The sequence below is a fragment of the Gobio gobio genome (assembly GCF_949357685.1).
Source record: "Gobio gobio genome assembly, chromosome: 22".
Taxonomy (NCBI): Eukaryota; Metazoa; Chordata; class Actinopteri; order Cypriniformes; family Gobionidae; genus Gobio; species Gobio gobio.
In genome coordinates this window covers 34,548,827-34,572,012 of record NC_137118.1, presented here as the reverse complement: position 1 = coordinate 34,572,012, position 23,186 = coordinate 34,548,827, and the positions used below count along the sequence as shown (strand labels likewise).

The window sequence follows — 23,186 nt, the reverse complement described above, 5'->3', positions numbered from 1 at the left end:
GAGGAGATGAGACAAGCCCAGAACAAAAGAGACAAGAAAAGAACAAAAAGTAGGGTGAGATGAGAAGAAATGAGATGAGATGACAGAGAAACAAAAGAGAAGAAATGACACGAGAAAGTAAGAGCAGAAAACAAATTAGGGGATGAGAGGAGTAGAGATGAAAGGAGACAAGACAAAAAAAACCTTTAGACAAGAAATGAGGAAAAATAACCAAAGTCTAAGAAAAGAGACTAGATGAGAAGAGATGAGAAAAAGAGAAGAAATGAAACGAGATGGGAAGAGAACAAAAGAAAAGAGGCAGCAGAAGAGCTGAGCTGTCCTTATCTCTGTGCATTGTGGGTAAAAAGGCTGTGTCCTCCCCTGGCGGCTGCTATCTCAGGCTCTGATTTGCATTATTAATGTTCAGGCTAATATACCTATTTTATGGCTCAACAGCTCAGATTCACTTTAAAATCAATTATACATCTGCGGCAGCTGAAGCAGGCAGCAGCTCAAATGTGTATTAATCTCAGCAAACATACACGTGGCGCCCGACTATAAAGATAAATGACACGATTAGCTGTGGTAAACAAAAGCGTGAATGCGGCAGCTTTAATGAGATTTGGCGTATAAGAAACTTACAGTTCCTTAAATAATGAGCCCTGATCTGCAGCCTTTTTTTCATATGCAAATCGTACTGAGTTCTGTCTGGTCGTCGTGTTCACTCCAGTTTCATTTAGATAAGACCAGAGTTAATATTTTCACTTGAGTGCTTCATGCTCTCGTTCCATCTCTCTTTCTCCCTCACTCATTCCTCCTCTCTTCACCCTCCTCCACAGCAGTAATCCATGAAAACTTCTAAAAAGTTTTCGCCTTGTTCAAATTTGAGTATAAGGGATCTGCGTGTATCGCCTCATGTCAGGGTTTAAATATGAATATAATTAAAAATACAAATATTAAAATAAATAAATACAATATGGTCAAAAGCCTGTATATTTTTAAAAGTCTCTATGTTATTATAACATATCTGTGTGTATTATGTATGATTAACTGTGCCGATCATGAGTTCTTCTCTATTCAGTGTCGCTGTCATTAGCGGGGGCAGAGGTCAGGCAGATGGCTGCACTGAGCATTAGCCTAATTTTCTTCTTCATTTGAGCCATTAATACAGACGTTTATCAGCTCGTCGGGTCAGAAGATTCCCATTGCACCTGAGCTGGACTAACCTGACACGTTCACAGACAGACGTTTGTCTCAGGTCCAGCAGCCAATCAGATGTCATCACCTTAAGCCCCGCCCCTGAGCCACCCCTTAGTGCATCAGTGTGTGTGTGTGTGTGTGTGTGTGTGTGTGTGTGTGTGTGTGTGTGTGTGTGTGTGTGTGTGTGAGAGAGACTCACTCAGCATGCCCATGCCCAGCATGAAGGCGTCCATGGTGTACGGAAGACTTCTCGCCCTCCCCCTCGTGCCTGGAGGAAACATTACCTCCTTTGGTTGGGCCTTCTTACATTCTACCTGTGGACACACAGACAGACACTTAATACAAAGTAAATAGCACATGCAAATACTAGATGATATAGCATAATTATGCATTTTGCATTAAATTAAACATTTAATTTTTCTAAATTACAATCAGCATTAATTCAAGGCCGTAGAGAAATACTTCACAAAAATGTAAGTTTAGGGTCAGTAAGGTTTTTTTTTTTTTTTTTTTTTAATGAATGCATTTATCAAGCAAGAATGCATTAAATTGATCAAAGGTGACAGTAAAGACATAATATTACAAAATATTTATATTTCAAATAAAGGTCGTTCTTTTGAACTTTCTATTCACCAAAGAATCCTGAAAGAAAAATCCACAAAAATATGAGGCCGCATTGTCACTATTTTCATTATTGATAATAATAATAATAATAATAATAAGAGATGTTTCTTAAGCACCAAATCTGCATATTAGAATTATTTCTGAAGGATCATGCGACACCGAAGACTGAAGTAACTGCTGCTGAAAATTCATAATTGTCAGGAATAAATTGCATTTTTAAAATCAATAAAAAATATTATTTAATACATATTTTTATTTTACTGTTTTTGATCGAACAAAAGCAGCCTTGGTTATTTTGCTAAATTACACATATTTCTCTTTCCATTTGATTTTTGGATGAAATACGGCTTCTCCTGGCCATGTTCTTGACAGGTTTTATGAACTTCACCAACCTATTGTTTGGAAGTCATTGGACAGTAAATATGATGCCTAATACATTTTAAATTACAGATTTTTAATTAACATTTTAATTAACAGAGCTCGAGTCATACGGTTTCTCAAGCTCTGTCAGTTTGAGTTTTGTGTACTTTACTGGCCTAACAAATAGTAATACATTTGTGTATCCAAAGCATTTTTCAAACAACAAAACTAATGCAAAAAAGTCAGTCTTTCTGATTCCGCCTTGTGAACACCCCCTCCCCCACCCCCTCATTCTCACGTTCGCGCTCTTTGATTGACATTTTAACCTCCGGAGCGGAGCACATGAGCGGACAGCAGACAGCAGTCCCTGCCTGAGAGACAGAGGAATATTCCTCCAGAGAGATATGAGAGGGAAGACAACATGTCTATAGCAAAGGGGAGAAATAAACAAACACACAAGCAGAAAACATCAAACCCAAACAAACACACAGACGCTCGCTCTCTCTGGTGATATGAGCATAACCGGGTCAGATGAGGAAAGACGTTTCTCCTGACAGGCCTAGCAGGCAGAAGATCCTATTTACCAAGCACATCTGCATGCTTACAGGAGTGTGTGTGTGTGTGTGTGTGTGTGTGTGTGTGTGTGTGTGTGTGTGTGTGTGTGTGTGTGTGTGTGTGTGTGTGTGTGTGTGTGTGTGTGTGTGCTGACAGTGCCTCTATGGTAAGAACACGATGCATTTGCACTTGGCTGAATCTGTCCTCTGTGTTGATCGACTTGTCTGCCTGCCCAGGGCCTGTCCATCTGTGTGTGAGTGTGTGCTGCTTGGCCTTTCACAACACACACACACACACACACACACACACAAACAGCAGATCATCTCCCATCGAGAGTTGCACAGATGCTGCTCGGCACAGCTGGACACACACACACAGACACACACACACAACGGTTCTACTGAAGTTCAACTTGCTGCGCCGTCAGCGCTGCTCTGAATACATGAGATATTTCTGGATTCGGCCACTGACGGATATTTAATATTCATTAAATTAATGAAACCTAAAAAGGTTTGGAGCACAGTTGGAGCCCTGAGGATGCAGCGTGGGAGATATTATAACATGTAGATGCATTATAATTACTACACAATGATTATGAGGAGGTGTTAATCATATGAGTGACTTGTTCAATCAATAGACACTTTCTATCTTCTGTTGAAAACAAAAGGTGATATTAACCGTTCAGCTGCTCTTTTCCAAACATATAATGATGGGGCTGTCAAGCTTAACCAAGCACAGAATGTAAATTTTTGGATGAACTACTCCTTTAATGCAAAAGCTTAAAAGAGAGAGATGTACAAATGTGTCAGAACGAGTGTTTTGGACAACCTGTTGTACAGCATGTCAATTTCAATGGGTTTAATTCTGGATGGCAAACACTCATCTAGCCAGACATAAGCCAGGAGATAACATCATGGGCCATTAACTGCACAGTGCACACACACACACACACACACACACACACACACACGCACACGCACACGCACACGCACGCTGCTGCTGTCTAAAAAGGGTTTCTCTGACGTTTTTAAACCCAGGACCATCTTCATAACCCCAAACTTAATACCATTTTCCAAAAATGTCCTCAGCCTGTACCACTACATTTGTATATTAAACACACAGACCAACATTAGTAAGCTATTTCATTACTATAACCTTCTCTACACACACACTTGTGCAGAGAGCTGCTTTCAGCAGTCTCATCGATCCACTACAGCTTTATTTAAAGTGTGTTTGTGAGGGAGAGAAAGACAACCATTCAAAATAATCGGAATCTGTTTGGGATCTCAATTTATACTCAGCATGAGTGATAACCAAAAACCTAATTAATTAAAAAAAATTGTTGTAAATAAACTTTTACTTAGAACATAAGGCAGTTTTTAGATCTGCGCTTTAATTACAAAATGATGTTTCTACTCCAATTTGTTGTCGAAATATAAATATTTGAATAGTGGCAGTAATTAGGGGCCAATCACTGAAGGTGCATGTTTACCTGTTGTAGTTTATCCACGAGTGCGTAAAAGACACAGAGTCAAAACACGACTAAATAAATGTCAATGTTTCAGCCCTCCAAAAGAGTCACATTTTGGTGCTTCACTACAAAACACACCTGAATAAAATCAAGCCGCGCACACAACGCCTCAAAATCCCACATTAATAAAGAAGATTTCAAAATTCAGTTGTGAAAAGAACAGTGCGGAAAAAGAAAGCATTTGCCCTCAAAGGAGTGAAATCTGCTTCTCTCTGTGCTGTAATTGGTCAGCAGCTGCCAAGAAAATGGTTAAGTCAGATAAAACTCATGTCTCATTTTCCACTGACAAAGATCATAAATGACACATTTGAGAATAAAATCTACAAGCACTTCTCAAAAACCAGTGTCTAGAGTCAATTTTAAGGAACTGCTGGTTCCTTCTGATATACCAAAACAGATGAACAGCAATTTGACCAGTTTTCTGGATTCCCCAAATGCCACGTTAGACTCACTAATCACCAAAACAAGTAAACTTGTCCGCTTTTGGCTGGTGTCTAATTTTGGACTATTGGGAAGTGAGAAGAAAACCCTGATGCCCTAAAGAGAGACAACAGGACTAATCAGACTTGAAAAGCTTATGAATTGATGGCGAGATGTCCTCTGCTTCCGAAATCTCTCTGTCTGTGTGTGGTAGATGGACACCCGGTGAGATGTTCAGCCAGGCAAACAAGCTCACCATCATCACATGGCATGTGTGCTGCAGTAGACATGAGGTTCTCTGAGTCAGGAAGAAGTTCACATCTCTTGTTCTCTTCAAAAGGCTGTAAATAACATCTAGTTATTGGAAGATTGAGAGACTGTGGTGGAGTTTGGGTGTACAAGGAACCATTTAAATGTACAGTATGAGAAATAGATATTAATTTTGAGACTTGTTCAAGATTACATTAACAGTTACGCCAGGTTCACACGCACTCTGTTTGCAGTGTGCATTCGGAGCATTTTTAACAGGTTAGAGGGCTCACACTGCACATGGATGGGGTCCGGAAATGGGTTCCAGGCAACACACCGGGTGTATTTTTGCTGTGCTACCCATGCTGAATTAAAGTGACAGCTCATTGTTCGCATAAAAGTAAAGTACATAAGAAAACATTTACATTTAGTCATTTAGCAGACGCTTTTATCCAAAGCGACTTACAAATGAGTTCAATAGAAGCAACTAGGACAGTCAGGGGCAACAATATGCAAGTGCTGTAACAAGTCTCAATTAATCTAGAACAGAACACATGAATAGACAAACAGAAAATGAATAGAGTGATAAGTGCTATTCTTGATTGGTCAGGTGCTGCTGGAAAAGATGTGTTTTTAGATGTTTCTTGAAAATGGCCACAGACTCGGCTGCTCGAATTGAGACAGGCGGTCATTCCACCAGGTGGGAACGGTCCAGGAAAAGGTCTGTGAAAGTGATTTCATGCCTCTTTGGGATGGCACCACAAGGCGTCGTTCATTTACAGAACGTAAGCTCCTGGAGGGTGTGTAAGTCTGAACAAGCAAATTTAGGTATAATGGTGCAGAGCCAGTGGTTGCTTTGTAGGCAAGCACCAGTGCCTTGAATTTGATGCGAGCGGCTATAGGTAGCCAGTGCAGACTGATGAAGAGAGGTGTGACCTCTCTTCGGCTCGTTAAAGACCACCCTCACCACTGCATTCTGGATCAGTTGCAAGGGTTTGATAGTGCATGCTGGAAGGCCCGCTAGAAGAGCATTACAGTAGCCCAGTCTGGAGAGAACGAGAGCTTGGACCAGGAGTTGTGTGGCCTGCTCTGATAGGAAGGGTCTAATCTTCCTAATGTTGTATAGCGCAAACCTGCAGGACCGGGTTGTAGCAGAAAAGTAAGTTTAAAATTTTTGCCACTTGCTTGAGCAACTTAATATATAAATCTAATATATTAAAAAAGTTATGGAGTGCCACAAGGTTCTGTGTTAGGCCCTCTGCTATTTTCAATATATATGCTGCCACTATGTAATATTATAAGAAAACATGGAATTAGTTTCCACTGTTATGCCGATGATACACATTTCATCACGACCAGATGAAATCTCTAAATTATCCAAGTTGACTGCGTTAAAGATATAAAATATTGGATTTTTCATATAAAATATCGTCATTTTCTTCTATTAAATTAAGACTGAGGTATTACTTATTGGATCAAAAACCTGTACACAGAATCTCTTAGAATACAATTTGCATTTAGAAGGATGTACCGTTACTTTGTCCTCTACAGTTAAAGACCTGGGTGTTATATTAGACAGCAAAAATAATATTTAATATGTTACAAAAACAGCCTACTTCCATCTTAGAAACATTGCTAAGCTATGGAACATGTTATCTGTCTCTGATGCAGAAAAGTTAGTAAAGCATTCATGACCTCTAGACTAGATCACTGTAATGCATTACTAGCTGGTTGTCCTGCATCCTCAATAAACAAGCTACAATTCGTCCAAAATGCAGCTGCTAGAGTTCTTACTAGGTCAAGAAATTATGATCATATCACACCAAATCTCTACACAGTTTACCTACTAAAGTTCGTATCAATTACAAAGTTTTGCTAATGACCTATAAGGCCCTAAATGGTCTAGCTCCTGTATATTTAACTGATATTCTATTGCCTACAATACAAAACTTACTCTCCCAGTTTAAATCTATACTAAAGACGCATCTCTTTAGCAAAGCAATCAAAATGTAGGGCTGGGTATTGATACAAATTTCACAATTCGAATCAATTTCGATTCATAAGCTTGCAATTCGATTCGATTTCAATTCAATTCAATATTGATTATTTTGGATATATATCAGATACAATACATGGCAAATTTTCTCAAGGAAAACAAATTTCTTAACTCATACTATAAACTATGGGAGTCAGTTGTAGCCTACTATAATATTGAAGGTAAAAATGTACTGATTTGTATAAAAAAACTTAAATTACAAATTTCTTTTATAATAAAGTTATATGAAATATAAACATTTAAATGGTGTTACGTGACATTGTTTACAAGCTGTAGAGAAAATATTTTTAACCAGCCCTATAACCTTGCACTCCAGTTGTTTCAGATCAAATGGTCTTTTCAAATTTGCTTTTCTGTTTTATCTCAGGACGCCCATCCCGAGGTAACTAGAGTACGTCAGCTTGGATCCAGCCTCTTATGAAGACTTCAGACGGCTCAACACGTGTGAATAGATGACTCCAAATCCTGGAGTCTTCAGATGAGGCAAACTCTGAATAAACATGGACCAATGCTAAATGTTCTATATGTCCTAATCATTTTGTTAACATGTATTCATTACTTCAATGAGCTCGTTGTTTCTGCCTTAAATTAATACATTTTTTAAATTAATACATTGTTAGCTAACTGCGTGATTTGTTTATGTACATTTCTGAAATACATTACTTGGACACGGTAGACTCTGATCACTCTAAATTGTAATGTAGACACATGCATTTTCTATAAAACTAATTTGAAACTCTGTATTGTGAAAAACACTATACAAATAAATGTGAATTGAAATCTATATAGAAGTAATGCATTGAATAATATGTTTAAATTTAGTGTTTAAATGTGAATACTAGTGATGCACTGAAATGAAAATTCTGGGCCGAAACCAAAAATTTAGGATGCACTATGGAAAAACAGGAAACGAGCATGCACAGTAAAATATCGTAAATCTTCTGATAATCAATGATTTTTTTTTATTGTGTCCAATAACCAATGATACTGATATATAGTTCATCCTTATAATATAAAACAAAAAGCAAATATTTTTGTATAACCTAATTAATATTCACAAGCAAATTTTTGCCATTTTGTGACATCACAAACAGCCCCTCAGAGCAAATCCTCCACTCCAAAACTGCCCCGAACAATAATGCCCATGCATGTGATGGCAGAAATGTCTACCAGTAGAGATTCTGGTATTTTTTCAAGTTAGTTTTAAAATGACCCATACCCTGATATAAGATATTTGATCATACCGCTCCCCTCTAAAGGTAGTGTACTCTGGTTCAGAGCAAGAAATCAAACCAAGTGTGAAAACAGCCTCAATCTCATGTGTAGCTCTAATGGTCGGCAAAAGTGCAAAGCAAGAAAGCAATCAAGTCTCGTCATTTCCAATAAACAAACAGGCTTTTCTACCATTACAGTTATTTACCTTATATTAACGGTCTGTGCTGTTCTTATACAGTCACAGTGAATGGACGACAGGAGAGACAATCAGAACAGAAATGAGAGGTCGTGCTGCCCTCTGCACAATAGAACCACATGATGGACTATCACAGAAAAATCGATCGCATGGCTCCGCGCTCACGGATCTGTCCCTGGGCTCAGGAAGAACCTGTCTGTGACGGAAGATCTTGAGGGGTTTGATCCTCTGCTCCTGATATTCTGTGCTACCCCAAGCTGTCCCATGAGCCTAGGGTACGCATGGACGGAGTGCACACGACTGCTGTCAATCATGCAGGGAGCCAGGGGCCGTTCCTCTGCATGTAAAACATATTCCTATCAACTCATGCTTCTGCTCAGTCAGGCATATATTTGTACAAACTATTCTTCAAAATATATATATTACCATTTAAAATTATATTTAAATAGTAAAAGTCTCTTATGCTCACCAAGGCTGTATTTAATTGATCAAAAAATATGGTAAAAACAGTAATATTGTGGAACTATTAAAACAATTTTAAATAAATAGAAAAATAGCTTCTATTTTAAAAGTTTTTAAATGTAATTTATTCCTGTGATGGCAAAACTGAATTTTCAGCATCAGTCTTCAGTGTCACATGATCCTTCAGAAATCATTATAATATACTGATGGTGCTCAAGAAACATTTCTTATTGTTATCATTGTTGAACAGTTGTGCTGCTTAATGTTTTTGTGGAAACTGTGATACTTATTTCAGGATATTTCAGGAAATAGACCGTTCAAAAGAACAACATTCATTTGAAACCGAAATCTTTTGTAACATTATAAATGTCTTTACTGACCCTCTTGATCAATTTAATGCATTTTGCTCAAAACCTTATTGACACCAAACGTTTGAACGGTAGTGTATTTAAAATAACAGTTAAATGTTAAATATATATATACAAAATATTTCAATGATAATTTTTGTTTAACTAGGTTCAGATATTGCAGCTTAATCTGGCCAAAAAGCGACGATTTGTACAGGAAGGTTTTGTCTTAAATGTCAATAGTATGTGCCATTTAAGGTGGGTAAATGTAAAACTCTGTATAAAGAATATGAAAATGCTGGATTTAAAAAAAAAAATCTTTCAGATTTGAAGCCATGAACCTGACAAACTCACAAATCCAGTGACTGTATAAAGTCTATGGCCTTGTTTACACCTGGTCACTTCATGCGTTTTCTCTGATCGGACAGCTATCCGATCGTGAAAAGACCAGGGCCCTCTTTTATCAACGGTGCGTACACACAGATTTGTGCGTAATGAGTGCGTAAGAACAGTTTCATGCACAGTGTGGTATCTACCAACTTGTAATTATACAGAAATGTGTGTAAATATAAGCACACCTTTGAGCATGCTTATGCAGAGAATCTAGTGGTAGAATAGCGACACTACACATAAAAAGCTACAGTATGCATTAAACAATCCACATGTCCTGTGTTTTTTTAAATTATAATTATTATAATTTTTCGATCTATAATTTTTGTAGTTTTAAACATGATGTGTAATTGGTGTCAAACCATATAAAAGACAGCTGTGAAAAATGTAGGATGCTATTATTTCCCTGGCCCCAACCTACATCCAGTTACCTTACCGAAATCCTCAACAAGCCGAAATAAAATGTGGCTTTCCCAAACATATTTGGAGCCATAGACTGCACCCACATCGCCATAAAAGCACCATCAACCAACATATTTAATGATGTAAATAGAAAAGGGTTTCATTCTGTTTACATGCAAATAATTTGTGATGCAAATTTGTTGTTGTTAAACGTCATTGCGCACAATTATGTGATTTTTAAAAGGAAGTGTTGTCACCATATATGGTTTATTGGAGGCGTTTCCGAATGCTATTGACCGTGAACGTGAACTAGCATGGTACTTACGCACATGTTGGATTTATCGACAATGATTGCTTACTCATGTGCGTAAGAACTGTGTTTGATAAATACGGATTTTCTTGTACTGGCACATTCTAAATTTCATTCGTAGGACAAAATATAGAACCTGTTGATAAATGAGGGCCCAGGTGTAAATGCCCTCCGAGACACATTCAAGACGGATTTAAATCCGATCGCTCAAACCTGCTTGTTGAAACCACATATGTAAATTTTACTCCTCCCAACAATGCTAAAAAAATAAACGTGTGAGAGCATGTTATAGGCTATATGACATGTTATAGCCAGATATGACAGCGCTACTGCAGCAGGCATCGCCGTAGATGAGTATCTTCATCAAGCCAACACACAAACGGGCGCAAATAAAGCAAAGTAATTTGCAGATCCTCAACACACAATCATCTTCATAAAAGTAAAGAAACGGAATGATCTTACCAGTGCTGTTGCCATGCTCACTCCTATTGCAGTCTTTGATTTAGCTAATGATTAATAAAATGCAGCACATATCTGTTGTTTTCGGTGATGTGAACTCCAATAAATCTGCATATAACGCTGGAATATCGCGTTTTGCGGAGACACATATATGTGAGCAAGTGTAAATGGAATCGTTTTAATAAATCAGATAGCTATCTGATCAGTAAAAACGCATGAAGTAACCATGTGTAAACAGGCCCTATGTGTGGCCCATATGAGGCTGAGACCAGGTCTTTTCTGTTTCCAAGGAGAAACATTTATTTGAAAGCTGAAAGTTAACATTGACGGTCCATCTGCTGGTCCGTTCTGCCTAATACTGGGGGGCCAGTGGGGTGATAATCCTTATTTAATGAACTCAACGGGTGCATCTCAATCAGCTCCCTAGTTCGAGAATCGTATGCACAATTTCAGGCCCTGGAAAGGAACCTGGCTCACAACACATTGGAGACACTGATTTATTGTATGACATCACAACTGGTATTTATGAACAGCAGAATTGAAATCTTTCTGACATAATTTTTTTAATGTTATTTAAAGTACATTATGGAAAATACTTTGCTTGTTACATATACCTGTAACATTTCCGTCCTAAAAATGTGTATAAATTTGAGCTAGATTGTGTTCACTACCCATTTAGGGATGTATGTCTACGCTGAAATATAATTAAATAAGGGTTTGTTTGGGGTTTTTTGGCAAGTGGTCGCATGTCACTTATGTGTGATGAGCTGGCTTGCGTCATCCATTTCACGCTTCAGGACTACCGTTAAGGGTTTTCATGGTGCATTATGGGACTTTTAAGAGAGCAAATGTTTCAGTGCACTAGAAGGATTTCGTGGATGAGGAAGCCTTTAAAATGTCCGACTCCCTGATCAGTGCCCTGACAACTGAACTAGGGAGCTGATTGAGACACACCCAACTCTCTCTTTCTCTCTCTCTCTAGACACATCAGTCATGATGTGAGCATTTATAAATGAAGGGAAGAGGGGAAAGTTTCTGACTTGTTGACTGATCAAAATTAAATGTTTTCACGCACACACACAATTTCACGCTTTCTGGCTACTGCCCAACACTTTACACTGTTTACACACACTCACAGCACTTACAACCGCATGCTGTTGAGATTCTGCTAAATGGGAAATAAAATATTAATCCCACAATCACCTTCAGAAATTGAAAACGGGTAGAGCACTTACCATTTTATTATTGATTTCGTGAAAATGAATTTCACAGACTTTCTCTACAATGTCTTCATTCTCAAACGTTACGAAGCCGAAGCCTGCGAAGAGAGACAGAAACAGAGGAAGAGAGTCAGTTGTGCACCTTTTGAACTCAAACTTCGACAGATTTCGGCCCCAGTAAGAGGAGAGTGCGTGGGGAGTTCAAATCTGAACGGACATTGTCTTTTTGAAAGCCTGGCGCTGATGAAATCTCTCTGACGACTGGGCAGACGAGGGGGAAATCGGACAGCAGAAAAGCACAAAGACTGTTAATGAGATTCATGGAGCCACATCTGAATTTCATTAAATGCGTTCTGCGGTGCCTTCATTGAAATTTCACCGTATAACAAGCTCCCGTTTTAATGTAAATGCAGGGCTGGAGATCCCTGAATCTGTCTCTGACCGTGGGATTGTCTTCTTTTTTCATATTTATGAAATAAGAAGTTTAACCCGTTCAGCTCATCCGGGCTTAACAAGGATCTGTCTGCGCTTTTATTATAATGAGAGAAAGAGAATCGCTTTTCTTTGCCTTCGGATCTGCGGCTCACAAGGGAAAATGATTTGCTATTCCTGGGTGTTAAGAGGAGGCCAACGGTGAAAACACAAAGGAAAACAACCCAGAGAGGAAGATAAACACTTTACTCACTGTTTGTTTATAAAGACAGGATGCTCTTTCAGTCGCACAACACACAAACACCATTCTGATCATTTCACAAGAGCTAGAAAGACTTGCAGAAATGCAGAAGATTGATTGAACGAGACTGCATAAAGTGTGTTCAGATGCTGCTAAAGGCTGGTGCTTGTGTATTTGTCAGACCTCTAATGAGTCATGGGCTTTCTTCATACTGTACATACACCTACACAACTGTGATGAGTTTTAGTGCAATCGAACATGCTATTTCTAAATTCATGAGGGGAGAAAAAAAAGACAAACCTCCAAGAGAATATTGAGATAAAGACCTTTATATATACACATACACACATATACATATATACACACATACATATATATATATATATATATATATACACACACACACACACACACACACACACACACACACACACACACACACACACAGAGAGAGAGAGAGATCAGGCATAACATTATGACCACTAAGAGGACCCTTGACCACTTATCCCTTCATGACAGCACCTGTTAGTGGGTGGGATACATTAGGCAGCAAGTGAATATTTTGTCATCAAATTTGATACGTTAGAAGCAGGAAAAATGGGCAAGCATAAGGATTTGAGCGAGTTTGACAAGGGCCAAATTGTGATGGAAAGACGACTGGGTCAGAGCATCTCCAAAACTGCAGCTCTTGTGGGGTGTTCCTGGTCTGCAGTGGTCAGTATCTATCAAAAGTGGTCCAAGGAAGGAACAGTGGTTAACCGGTGACATGGTCATGGGTGGCCAAGGATCATTGATGCACATGTGGAGCAAAGACTGGCCTGTGTGGCCTTTGTCAAACTTGCTCAAATCCTATACACTTGCCCATTTTTTCTTTTTTGCAATAAAATGTTTCTGTTTAAATACTAAGAAACTGAGTTTTGTATTTCCTGCGCATACAGAAGGAAACAACCGCAAATATCTTGCTTTCCCTGCAAGGAAACTACTGGAGTCATATTTCAAAGGCTGTGCTGTATTTTGTCCTGACCCTAATTCTTATCTCCACCTTTTAAAAGATGAAAGATCTACGTAGGGCTATTCTCTCTTCCAGTGGTCAGCTGGGCGGCAAAATAAAAGCGAGGAGTCAAAGGTCAAGCACAGTCGACTGTAGCAGCATGTGGAACGCTCCAGAGATATGAGCAGATAACAGACCTTACAAGACAATCGGAAAACACACACTACTAGAAAGAGAGACATGAACAAGAACACACACTCCCCACACAGGACTTTAATATAGTGTTTGATGATTCTGCAGTGGCTTATTCATTTCATTTGCAAAGAGGTTAGCCAATCATAGCAGAGCTCATTTGACATACAGAAGCTGCAAGTTGTGTTTACAATGACAAGGATCACTTGAGGTTGTGTTGGTTGCACTGCAGTATGGAACTTAAAAGGAAGCAGATCACACATACACACATCACTGCTCATTTGCATAAAGTTGAACTTTCGCTCATGTTGGCTCAAATCGCCAACTCTTATAGACAACAAATAACTTTGGGTTTCTGCAAATTGCTTTCAGTCTGAACATCTATCTCCGTTCTGCGCCTGCTCTTGTAGAGGCAACTTTAGTCTGTTTGCTAATATTGAGAGCAGTAGTGTGTGTGTGTTTGTTGCCTGGAGGGTGATCTTAAAAACGAAGAAGAAAAGACTGCTGACAAATCAGCCATCAGGAGCGATTTGTCACTGCAGATTTCAGACGAAGAGACACACATACACCTGCACTTTCTAGAGAACTCTTACGTCACTGTTAGACCACAACACACAGGCACTACTAAATCTGGACAAGCTCCCGAGCTTCATGGCATTATGCGATTCCATCAGGAGTCTGAAGGGGGCAGTGCTGTGATAACGGAGTGTCTGGCTCTGGGACAGTCTGACCTCTGTGTTAACAAAACACCCACTCGCTTTCACACACTCACAATCATGCGCACGCACACCGCAGAGTCTCGTCCAAGTCTCAGCACACCCTGAAGAGCCAACACTTTAGAGAGGAAACATATGCTCATCTCAGCTGAGTGTGGCGTGCGCTCTGTTCCCTGGTGTGGAGGCTCCCAGAGCTTCTTTCGCTCAGACAGATGTGAGAGGATCTGAAAAAGAATTGAGGATGATATCTCTGTTTTACTTAATGATGATGCAAACTCATCCAGCTACAGGACGAAACAAGACACAACTTGTGCTTCCTCTCTCTATCTCTCTGGTGTCAAACTTGTAGAGACTAGTCTCGGCTTCAGATTTGGATTGTCTGATACATAATGCGCACAAAAAGCAACACAAATCGGCTCGATATCAAATATAAGTAAGATATCAAGAATTTTGAGGTGCACAAAAGAAAGTAAACCAGACATCCCTTAACTAAATTCTCCATTGGTTTCGGAAGTACATTTAAAATAATTCTTGTTTGAAATTGTAATTCATATACAGTACCATTTTACTGTTTAATAATATTTTGAATTAGCTTTTATGTTTATATTTTCAATTTTCATTTTAGTGCAGGTTTTAGTAATGTTGTTAGTGCTTTTGTCATTTTTCTTCTTTCAGTCTTTACAAAATGACTGTATGAAAAATGATGTTGTGATGCCTAAATTCATTTGTAGCATTTACAATGACTGAAATTAGTTGTAGCGTATTATATTTCATTTATTTAGACACATTTTAATTGAATTTATCTGTGATTTACATAAAAATAATTAATGTATCAGTAGCAGACATCCCTCCAGAAACAGCAGTAGGTTCAACGGCTATAACATCATGGTCAGTTTGGTTTAAGTAGCTCCCGTTACAGGACAGAGGACACGGCCCACCACATGTTTCCAACAGGATGCTAATGATTTCTCCCCATGCAGTGTAATATTAGATGGCTTGTCCTGTGCGTGTAATGGATCTCCATACTTCCATACCGGTGATTATTAGATTTCCCTGCCCCTCATCTGACTATACTTAAACCTGTGTGTTTTTGAGCGTCACTCTGATGTGCTTTAACAGATGTCAGCTTTTCGTATCTTAATGAGCACACTGGCCAACTTGTGTGCATTTCTGTAAATGTTCTTGGGGGGCTATTTAGCATTTAGCTCAATTTAAAAATCCCCAGATGAGGGAGAAAGTCAACGTTTTCAAATGGAGTCTGACAGCGCATGAACTTTAACTGCTGCTGCTTTCTCTCTGCTACATCTTATGTGAGCAAATTATGGTCTTCTGGAACTTTCTCTCTGATGTGCTCTACTTTAAATACGTCTAACTGCCGCCAGCACAATCTGCTTTTATGCAAAGATCACTTAATGTCTCATTGATTTCGCATTTTAATGGATTTAGCTCTGCGTGGCGAGGAGGAAACCTGGTAACCCGAGAGAGTGTGAGGAGCATTTTAGTCAGAGTGCCGCTCGGAAAACGGCTGCTAACACCTCTCGCCACCTGCACCAGCGGACACTGAGTGTTGGAGTCAAAGCAGATTGTCTAAGGTGAAGAGAAAGTTGCGAAGAGAAAGAGAGCGAGGTGTTGATTGTCCTCAGAGCTGCAGGGACGCTGTTCGTCTTAATAACCGTGGATAGCTGGTGCTTTAGCCATCTGCTGTGCTGAAAAGGCCCTGGAGGGGGGTGGTGGGGGGTTTGAGCACAGCAGGAATCATGGAGGTCATACTGCAGGACTGAGGGGTCAACAGCACTGAGGACAGAGCAGATCTGGTGTTGAGTTTCGTTTTGAGTAACACACACTAATGCAGGAGGACATTTAATAGACTGTCTGCATATTCTAACAGAGCCAGACTTAACGCATGGTCCACTTTGCAGCTCATTCTGGCCAAGAACCACCAGCTTATGACTTATTAAAATTGGACACAAATTAGGCACTGGTAAGGACAGTAAGAACCCTTGCTCACTGCACATTGGGACACTAATGACTATTTTACGGCGACACGGCAACTTCATTGTACAACATCACTACTGGTATTTATGAACAACAGCACAACTAATATCTTTCTGAAATTTTTAATGTTATTTAAAATACATTATGATAAAATCTTTGCTTGCTACATATACGTGCAACATTTCAGTCATAAATAAATTGTGAAAATAAAAATGCTATTGTGTTCAATACCTGTTTAGCAGTGTACAGTCGAACCAAAATTTATTCAGACATTTTTTTTACATTGTCACAGTTTATTCTCTATCATTTAGAAAATGGTAATACAATATGACAAGAATTACGAAACAGTGTCAGAACAAATTCATGTCAGAAGTCAGATAACTTTGATAGAAAGGTATGTAATGGATTACAATCAACCAATCAGCTGTTAGATTTAAGTACACAATTAGATAATACCAATTTAGGTCAACCAAGGACCAACCAATGCTTCATTTTGTGGTTAGGTTAGGATTAGGGTTAATTTTGTCTGTGGTGTAAAAAGTCAAAGTGTCTAAATAATTTTGGTCCCAAATTTTTATCAATTTTACTGGTAGTCCACTGTATGAAGAATTTTTGGTTATATGTCACAGTTTACTTTATTTTGCTATCCTCACTTACATAAATTAACTATGGTGTCCTGCACCCACTTGTAAAAAAATATATTAACTGTATGTTTATGCTGAAATATAATGGTAACACTTTACAATAAGGTTCATTAGTTAACATAAGTTAACTAAATTAGCCACCACCATAGGAAACCACCATTTAAAGTTTTTTTAAACTTTTTAATAAATAGCCTTTGAGATTTTTTAAATATATATTCAAATCCATCAACAAAAAAAATCATTAAATGTGTTCAAAAGAGAACTAGGGAATTATCAAGCCTCTCCATAGAGACCTCTAGTGATTACACCCATGGTTGCATGATTTGAAGGCCTAGTTTATATTTTAACCTGATATACTGCAATAATTAAAAAAAATAATTGCATTGGTTTTACTGGGGTGGAGGAAGTTTAAGTTTTAGGTGTCCGGTCACTTATGACCGGGAAGACAACCAATGCAACCCCTAAACGAAGAGCACCAGAGGGTTAATGCACTGAACATGAACAAACCATGAAAAGCTGGATTTATATTAACTAATGTTAACAAAGATTAACCAATGCTGAACAGAGGGGTTGTTCATGGTTAGTTCATGTTAACTAATGCATTAACTAATGTTAACTAATACAATATTGTAATGTGTTACCAATATAATTAAACAATGGTTTCTATTTTAAAAAAACTATTGAATGTCATTATGTGTAGTGAGTTGACTCACATAATGTATGTTTCACGCTTCAGAACTAAGGGAACATAGTGAGCATCGATGCTCCCTGGTTTTCACAATGCATTGTTGAGACTTTTTAGGCAGTGAATGTTTCAGTGCACTGGAAAAATTCTGCTATTGAAACAGCCTTTAAAATGATGACTGCCTGATCAGTGCCCTGACTACTGAACTTGGGAGCTTGGGACCCACTTTATGAGTCACTGAATCACTCATGCAAATGATTCATTCATAAACACGGATTCATTCAGGAACTAAACAAGTGACTGTCCTTTTGAATTAAACACTGAAGCACTCACTCATCCAATTAATCAAAAAACATTGATTCACTTAGGAACTCAACAAGTGACCATCTTTATTAATAGATCACCAAACCACTTACACAACCAATTCATCCAAAACACTGATTCATTCGGGACCTAAAAAAAGTGACTGCCTTTATTAATGAATCACTGAATATTTACTCAACTGATTCATTCAAAACGATTATAGGAACAAGGAACGACTATAGTCTTGTGCCTACAGACAATCACACCTGTGCTGATTTTCTGACATTCAGGATTCATGATCATGTGATATTTATATTGATAAGTATGAAAATTAGACAATTTTGAGATTTTTCGGTGTTATTCAGTACTTTGTGTAATTAAAGATTATATTTGCCATCATCTAATCCTCTCTTTAAGTGTTATAAATCTAAATGTAAAAATAAAGGAAATTAGCATGCACTATTAAACATCTGGCTAAACATTTAAAGGGGTGGTAAAACACATTCTTTCGAAGGCTTGATTGTGTTTGTGGGGTGCACTGTAACATGTATTCATGCGTTTTTTTTTAAATGTCATTATTTTTCATATATTTTACCTTTATTCTACACTGCTCTGTCCCTCCTTGTAAAAAAGGTCTGATGGTTTCCGGGTGCTATGAAGTCGGTCCCTCAAAAATACGCAATGGGCTCAGATTGGTTAGCTGACCCAGTGTGTTGTGATTCGCTAACCGCCTAGTGCATGTTTGTCGTAAACGCCACGCCCCTTACCTTTACCGGTAGACTGTACCGGTAGACTTTGGGTAGTATTAGAAACAATGGCGTCAATAAAACCATACAAATTTGAGCCCGAATCAGACCCAGACAATTTTTTGTGAAGATGATTGAGCAAAACCTGTTTAGTCCTCAAGAGTAAAGACTGCGGATCTATAGTGATCGCTACTGAACGTACAACGTACAATTAACAATACAAACTATTACAGGAAAACACATCGACGAAAAATAAATCATACTTACAGGTTGTGGCCCGTAAACAGCTTCTGTTTTTAAATCCATCTTTCAGGACAAGCCGTTGTGCGAATCTTGCATTGAACTCGCAAAGATTGTGGAAGCTTTCCTCCGTGAAATGTGCAGCTGGAGCCGCACGCGCCCGTTGTGCACTCACACACTGGCAGTGTTTGTCTCGGGCAGCTGAACCGCGGCTCGTGTATTGCAAATACAGACGAATATTGTCCCTCATGTCACATTTTCCGGTCTTCTCCTCTGACCCCTGTCTGTCTTGTGCTTTGATTTATGATGGGTAGCATATTTCTGCTGCAAATGCGACCTGTTCCCCTCTGTCTCATACACACATGCATATAACATGTTGTATGTTAAACGCACTGCAACGCTCCCCGTCCCTTGGAAGGCTGAACAAAGTGGACCTGCAATCCGGATGAAAATAACAGCGTTTCATCGGCATTGTGGCAACAACACGCCAGCCTACTAACCACAACAAAGCTTCCCCGCGGCGATACAAAATGGCCTCGCACCCCCCCCCCCCCCCCTTATTTAATATTCTCGGAGGAGGGGTTTATGTAAATATTGGGGCTGGTGATGTCAGAGACCCTGGAGGAATGTCTGTAGTTCCTACCGGCCGTTTGCTGTAGTCCTTTGCTGATTTCTTTAAAAGCAAATATCTCCCTTTGCTTTAAACTTTGAACGTTGTAACTTTGCAGATGTTGTTTATGCTCAAACAGCAACATTACACACTAGCTAAAGTTAGAAAAGTGAAATCGTGGTTTACCACCCCTTTAAGGCCTAATGACACCACTGTGCAACCAATCAGAGAGAGCCTGGTCCTAGTCCTGTCTTGAGTTCAAGTCACCTTTATTTATTTATGGCTCTTTATACTATACAGATAGTTTAAAAGCAGCTTTACAGTGAACAACAGGGAAATGATGATTCAATGATGCAAACCGTTCAATTCGGCTTTGTTCAGCTAAAGTCAGTTCAGTGTTGATTCAGTTCCGTTGTAAAGATCATTCATTATTTCAGAAATAATTCAGAGTTCAGAAATAGCGGGCAGCGGTGGTCACCTGCAGATCAGAAGACCCATGACCTACACATGTATCAGATTGACATATGCTGCTAAACACCTATAACCCTCTCTGTCAATCTAACAGAGAACACAGGCCCTCACAATACTTGAGGAAATAACTAAGACAAAAACAGAGTGAACATCTGAGGAGGAGGAGCAGAAAACAGCAGCAGATATGAATTAATAACGTGGCGGCAGACAGCTCCATTCAGAACAAAATGCTGACGTAACAGTGTTTTGTCTGAGGATGTCGAAAGAGACCAATTACAACGAGAAAGAGAGGCAGATGATTTATCAATGCTGTTACTCTTGCATGTAACGATTGTTTCATTAATAAAAACAAAAGCGCAAATCAAAGCAATGGGGCTCAAATAAATCCCTGCGATGTTTTCCGAGAAATCCTCTGCGATGAGCTCCTCTAACCCCTCACAGCCTGAGAGTATTAACTGTGCTTTTGGCCGTCGGCACCATTGACTTCATCAACATCAGACCTGTGGCCTCTACAGCCAATTAAAAGGAGAGAGAGTGAGAGAGAGAGAGAGAGAGAGAGAGAGAGAGAGAGAGAGAGAGAGAGAGAGAGAGAGAGAGAGAGAGAGAGAGAGAGAGAGAGAGAGAGAGAGAGAGAGAGAGAGAGAGAGAGAGAGAGAGAGAGAGAGAGAGAGAGAGAGAGAGAGAGAGAGAGAGAGACTTGGGTGTTTTTTCACCTGTAAACCCTCCAGTGAATCCTAACCATTAAAAGAGAATATAGCTGCATCAGCTCAGATCAGAGCATTGATAAATAACGGCTTCCAGAGACGTTTACTCACATACTCACGAACAAGACATTGTCCTGTTTCATATTGATGCCTGTTTTGAGCAGTGTCAGTATATAATGTTCAAAATCAACATGAACACACACATTTTACTTCCCCAACGTGATGCATTCCCTACTGTGTCAAAAAACTGGGGGATGGGGGGTGAGACCTGCGGAAATGAACACTTCCTTTTCAACTATTGTTGATATTTACTATTATTGTAGTAACCTTTAATACTTTAATATGAAATAATTCACTGTGATAACCCAATACAATTACTGCACAAAATAATGTACAGTGATGAATGTGATTGTGAACTATGAATGTGTATTTAGTATTTTGGATCCATTTTTGATTCAAGCCTGATGGTGGGGCCAAAGGTGACAGATTGCTCAGAATTATCTCAGTTCACCTTGGCTTTCCATCCTGTCATTTTGAATCAATGTGTTCTAGATTCACTCATATCTTTCATACGTCCATGTTTTGTACTTTAAAGGTCCCCTTCTTCGCGATTCCATTGTTCAAACTTTAGTTAGTGTGTAATGTTGCTGTTAGAGCATAAATAATACCTGTAAAATTATAAAACTCAAGGGTTCAATGCCAAGCGAGATATTTTATTTAACAGAAGTTCCCTTTCAAAGCCTACAGCGAACGGCCGGCTTGGACTACATCCTGGTACTTCCTTCTTTAATTACGTCAGTAGAGCAGTAGAACAGACTAACCTCCGCCCACAAAGAAACGCGAAAAAGGGGGCGCGGTCTTGTTGCTGTCCCACGTGGAGAAGCGGACGTGTCGCGTGGAGAAAAGGAACTGTTGCGTTGAGTGTGTTTATCGGCATGTCATCGAGACGCTGTTATTTTCATCCAGGAGTCAAATCACCTTTGTTTGGCTTTCCCAGGGACGCTGTAGAGATTATTGAACGCATACATCTCTCCGTTAAGAGGCGTGACCTTTCCAACGTGCGCTAAGCTGCTGTCAAATCACAACACAGGAACCGCTTTCACGTGCGCTAAGCTGTGGTCGAATCACAGCACGGGAACCGCTGGCACAATCAGAATTCGTTACGTATTTCTGAAGGAGGGACTTCATAGCACAAGGAAATCACCAGCCGTTTTTAGGACAGTGGAAACAGCAGTATACAGATAAGTACATTGTGTGAAAAATACTGTTTTTTTACACGCGAAACATGAACACATGTTATATTGCACACTGTAAACACAATCAAAGCTTCAAAAAAACACGAAGAACGGGACCTTTAACACAAAAGTTTTAGGGTTCTGAGAATGTGACGTGAGTTTCAAACTGATTTTAAAGCAAACTGAACTGGGTCTGTCTTAAAAGGTGGTCTGAGTTCAGTTCACTTTATAATGTGTAGTGTGAACGCCACGTAATGTTGTTTCACTTTATTTTTTTACATTCATGCGATGACAAATATTTTGGGGGTTTACAGGTAACTAGAAAATAATGACCCACAGGAGAGGAAATGAGACACTTATTCTATTTCTATGGAGATGACAGAATGAGGAGCATATTAAAAACACTCTCAAAGGTCTTTCTTCTGTGCTCTGTGCAAATGAAGGCTTAAGGGTTTAACCAGACCACCTTGCAATAGCATGTGAAAGCAATGAAATTCAGACATATAACACTAGTGTATATGAATGGAAGTAGCCCAAGGCTGAGAGTAGATTAAAAACTAAGATTAATGTACTTTTGAAAACACAATTAATCTAACATAATTAGTTGATATTTGCCTCCAAACATATAGTTTTGTTTTAAAATGTAGTTGGCAAGAATATCCAAGACGGTTTTTACAAAAAACAAATATTAATGTGGAAAGGTGTTTTCTTACCAAACCAATTTAAAGCCTATTCACAACAAGCAATCAAATAAATAAATATATATTTTTATGCATGCTTGGTGTGGATAGGTTTTGAATCAGTTTGGTAAGAAAGCATCTTTCTGGGGCCATAAATGTAAAAGCAAAATGCAAATGTGCGTATGTTCTGCAGGTGAGTTGCCTCACAGAATGCTGGGAAACTATTTTGTCTGTGTCTCAATGTAGGTCAGCTAACAGCACAGGCCATCCATTCCTGTGTCCTACTTCTAGACACACACAGTCCTACCTCTCATTTGAGTTCCCTT

At 39.0% G+C, this 23,186-nt stretch overlaps 1 protein-coding gene across 4 annotated transcripts in view; it reads right to left on the bottom strand.

Annotated features, from left to right (window-relative positions):
• Positions 1–23,186, bottom strand: part of msi2a (musashi RNA-binding protein 2a) — a 224,699-nt gene that overhangs the window by 43,193 nt on the left and 158,320 nt on the right. For all 4 annotated transcript variants that reach the window (XM_079804940.1, XM_079804942.1, XM_079804941.1 and 1 more), the window contains exons 8-9: positions 11,991–12,073; positions 1,379–1,493 (exon numbers count right to left, since the gene is read on the bottom strand). In XM_079804940.1, the coding sequence (XP_079661066.1) occupies positions 1,379–1,493; positions 11,991–12,073 (198 nt within the window). The remainder of the gene's footprint in view (positions 1–1,378; positions 1,494–11,990; positions 12,074–23,186) is intronic.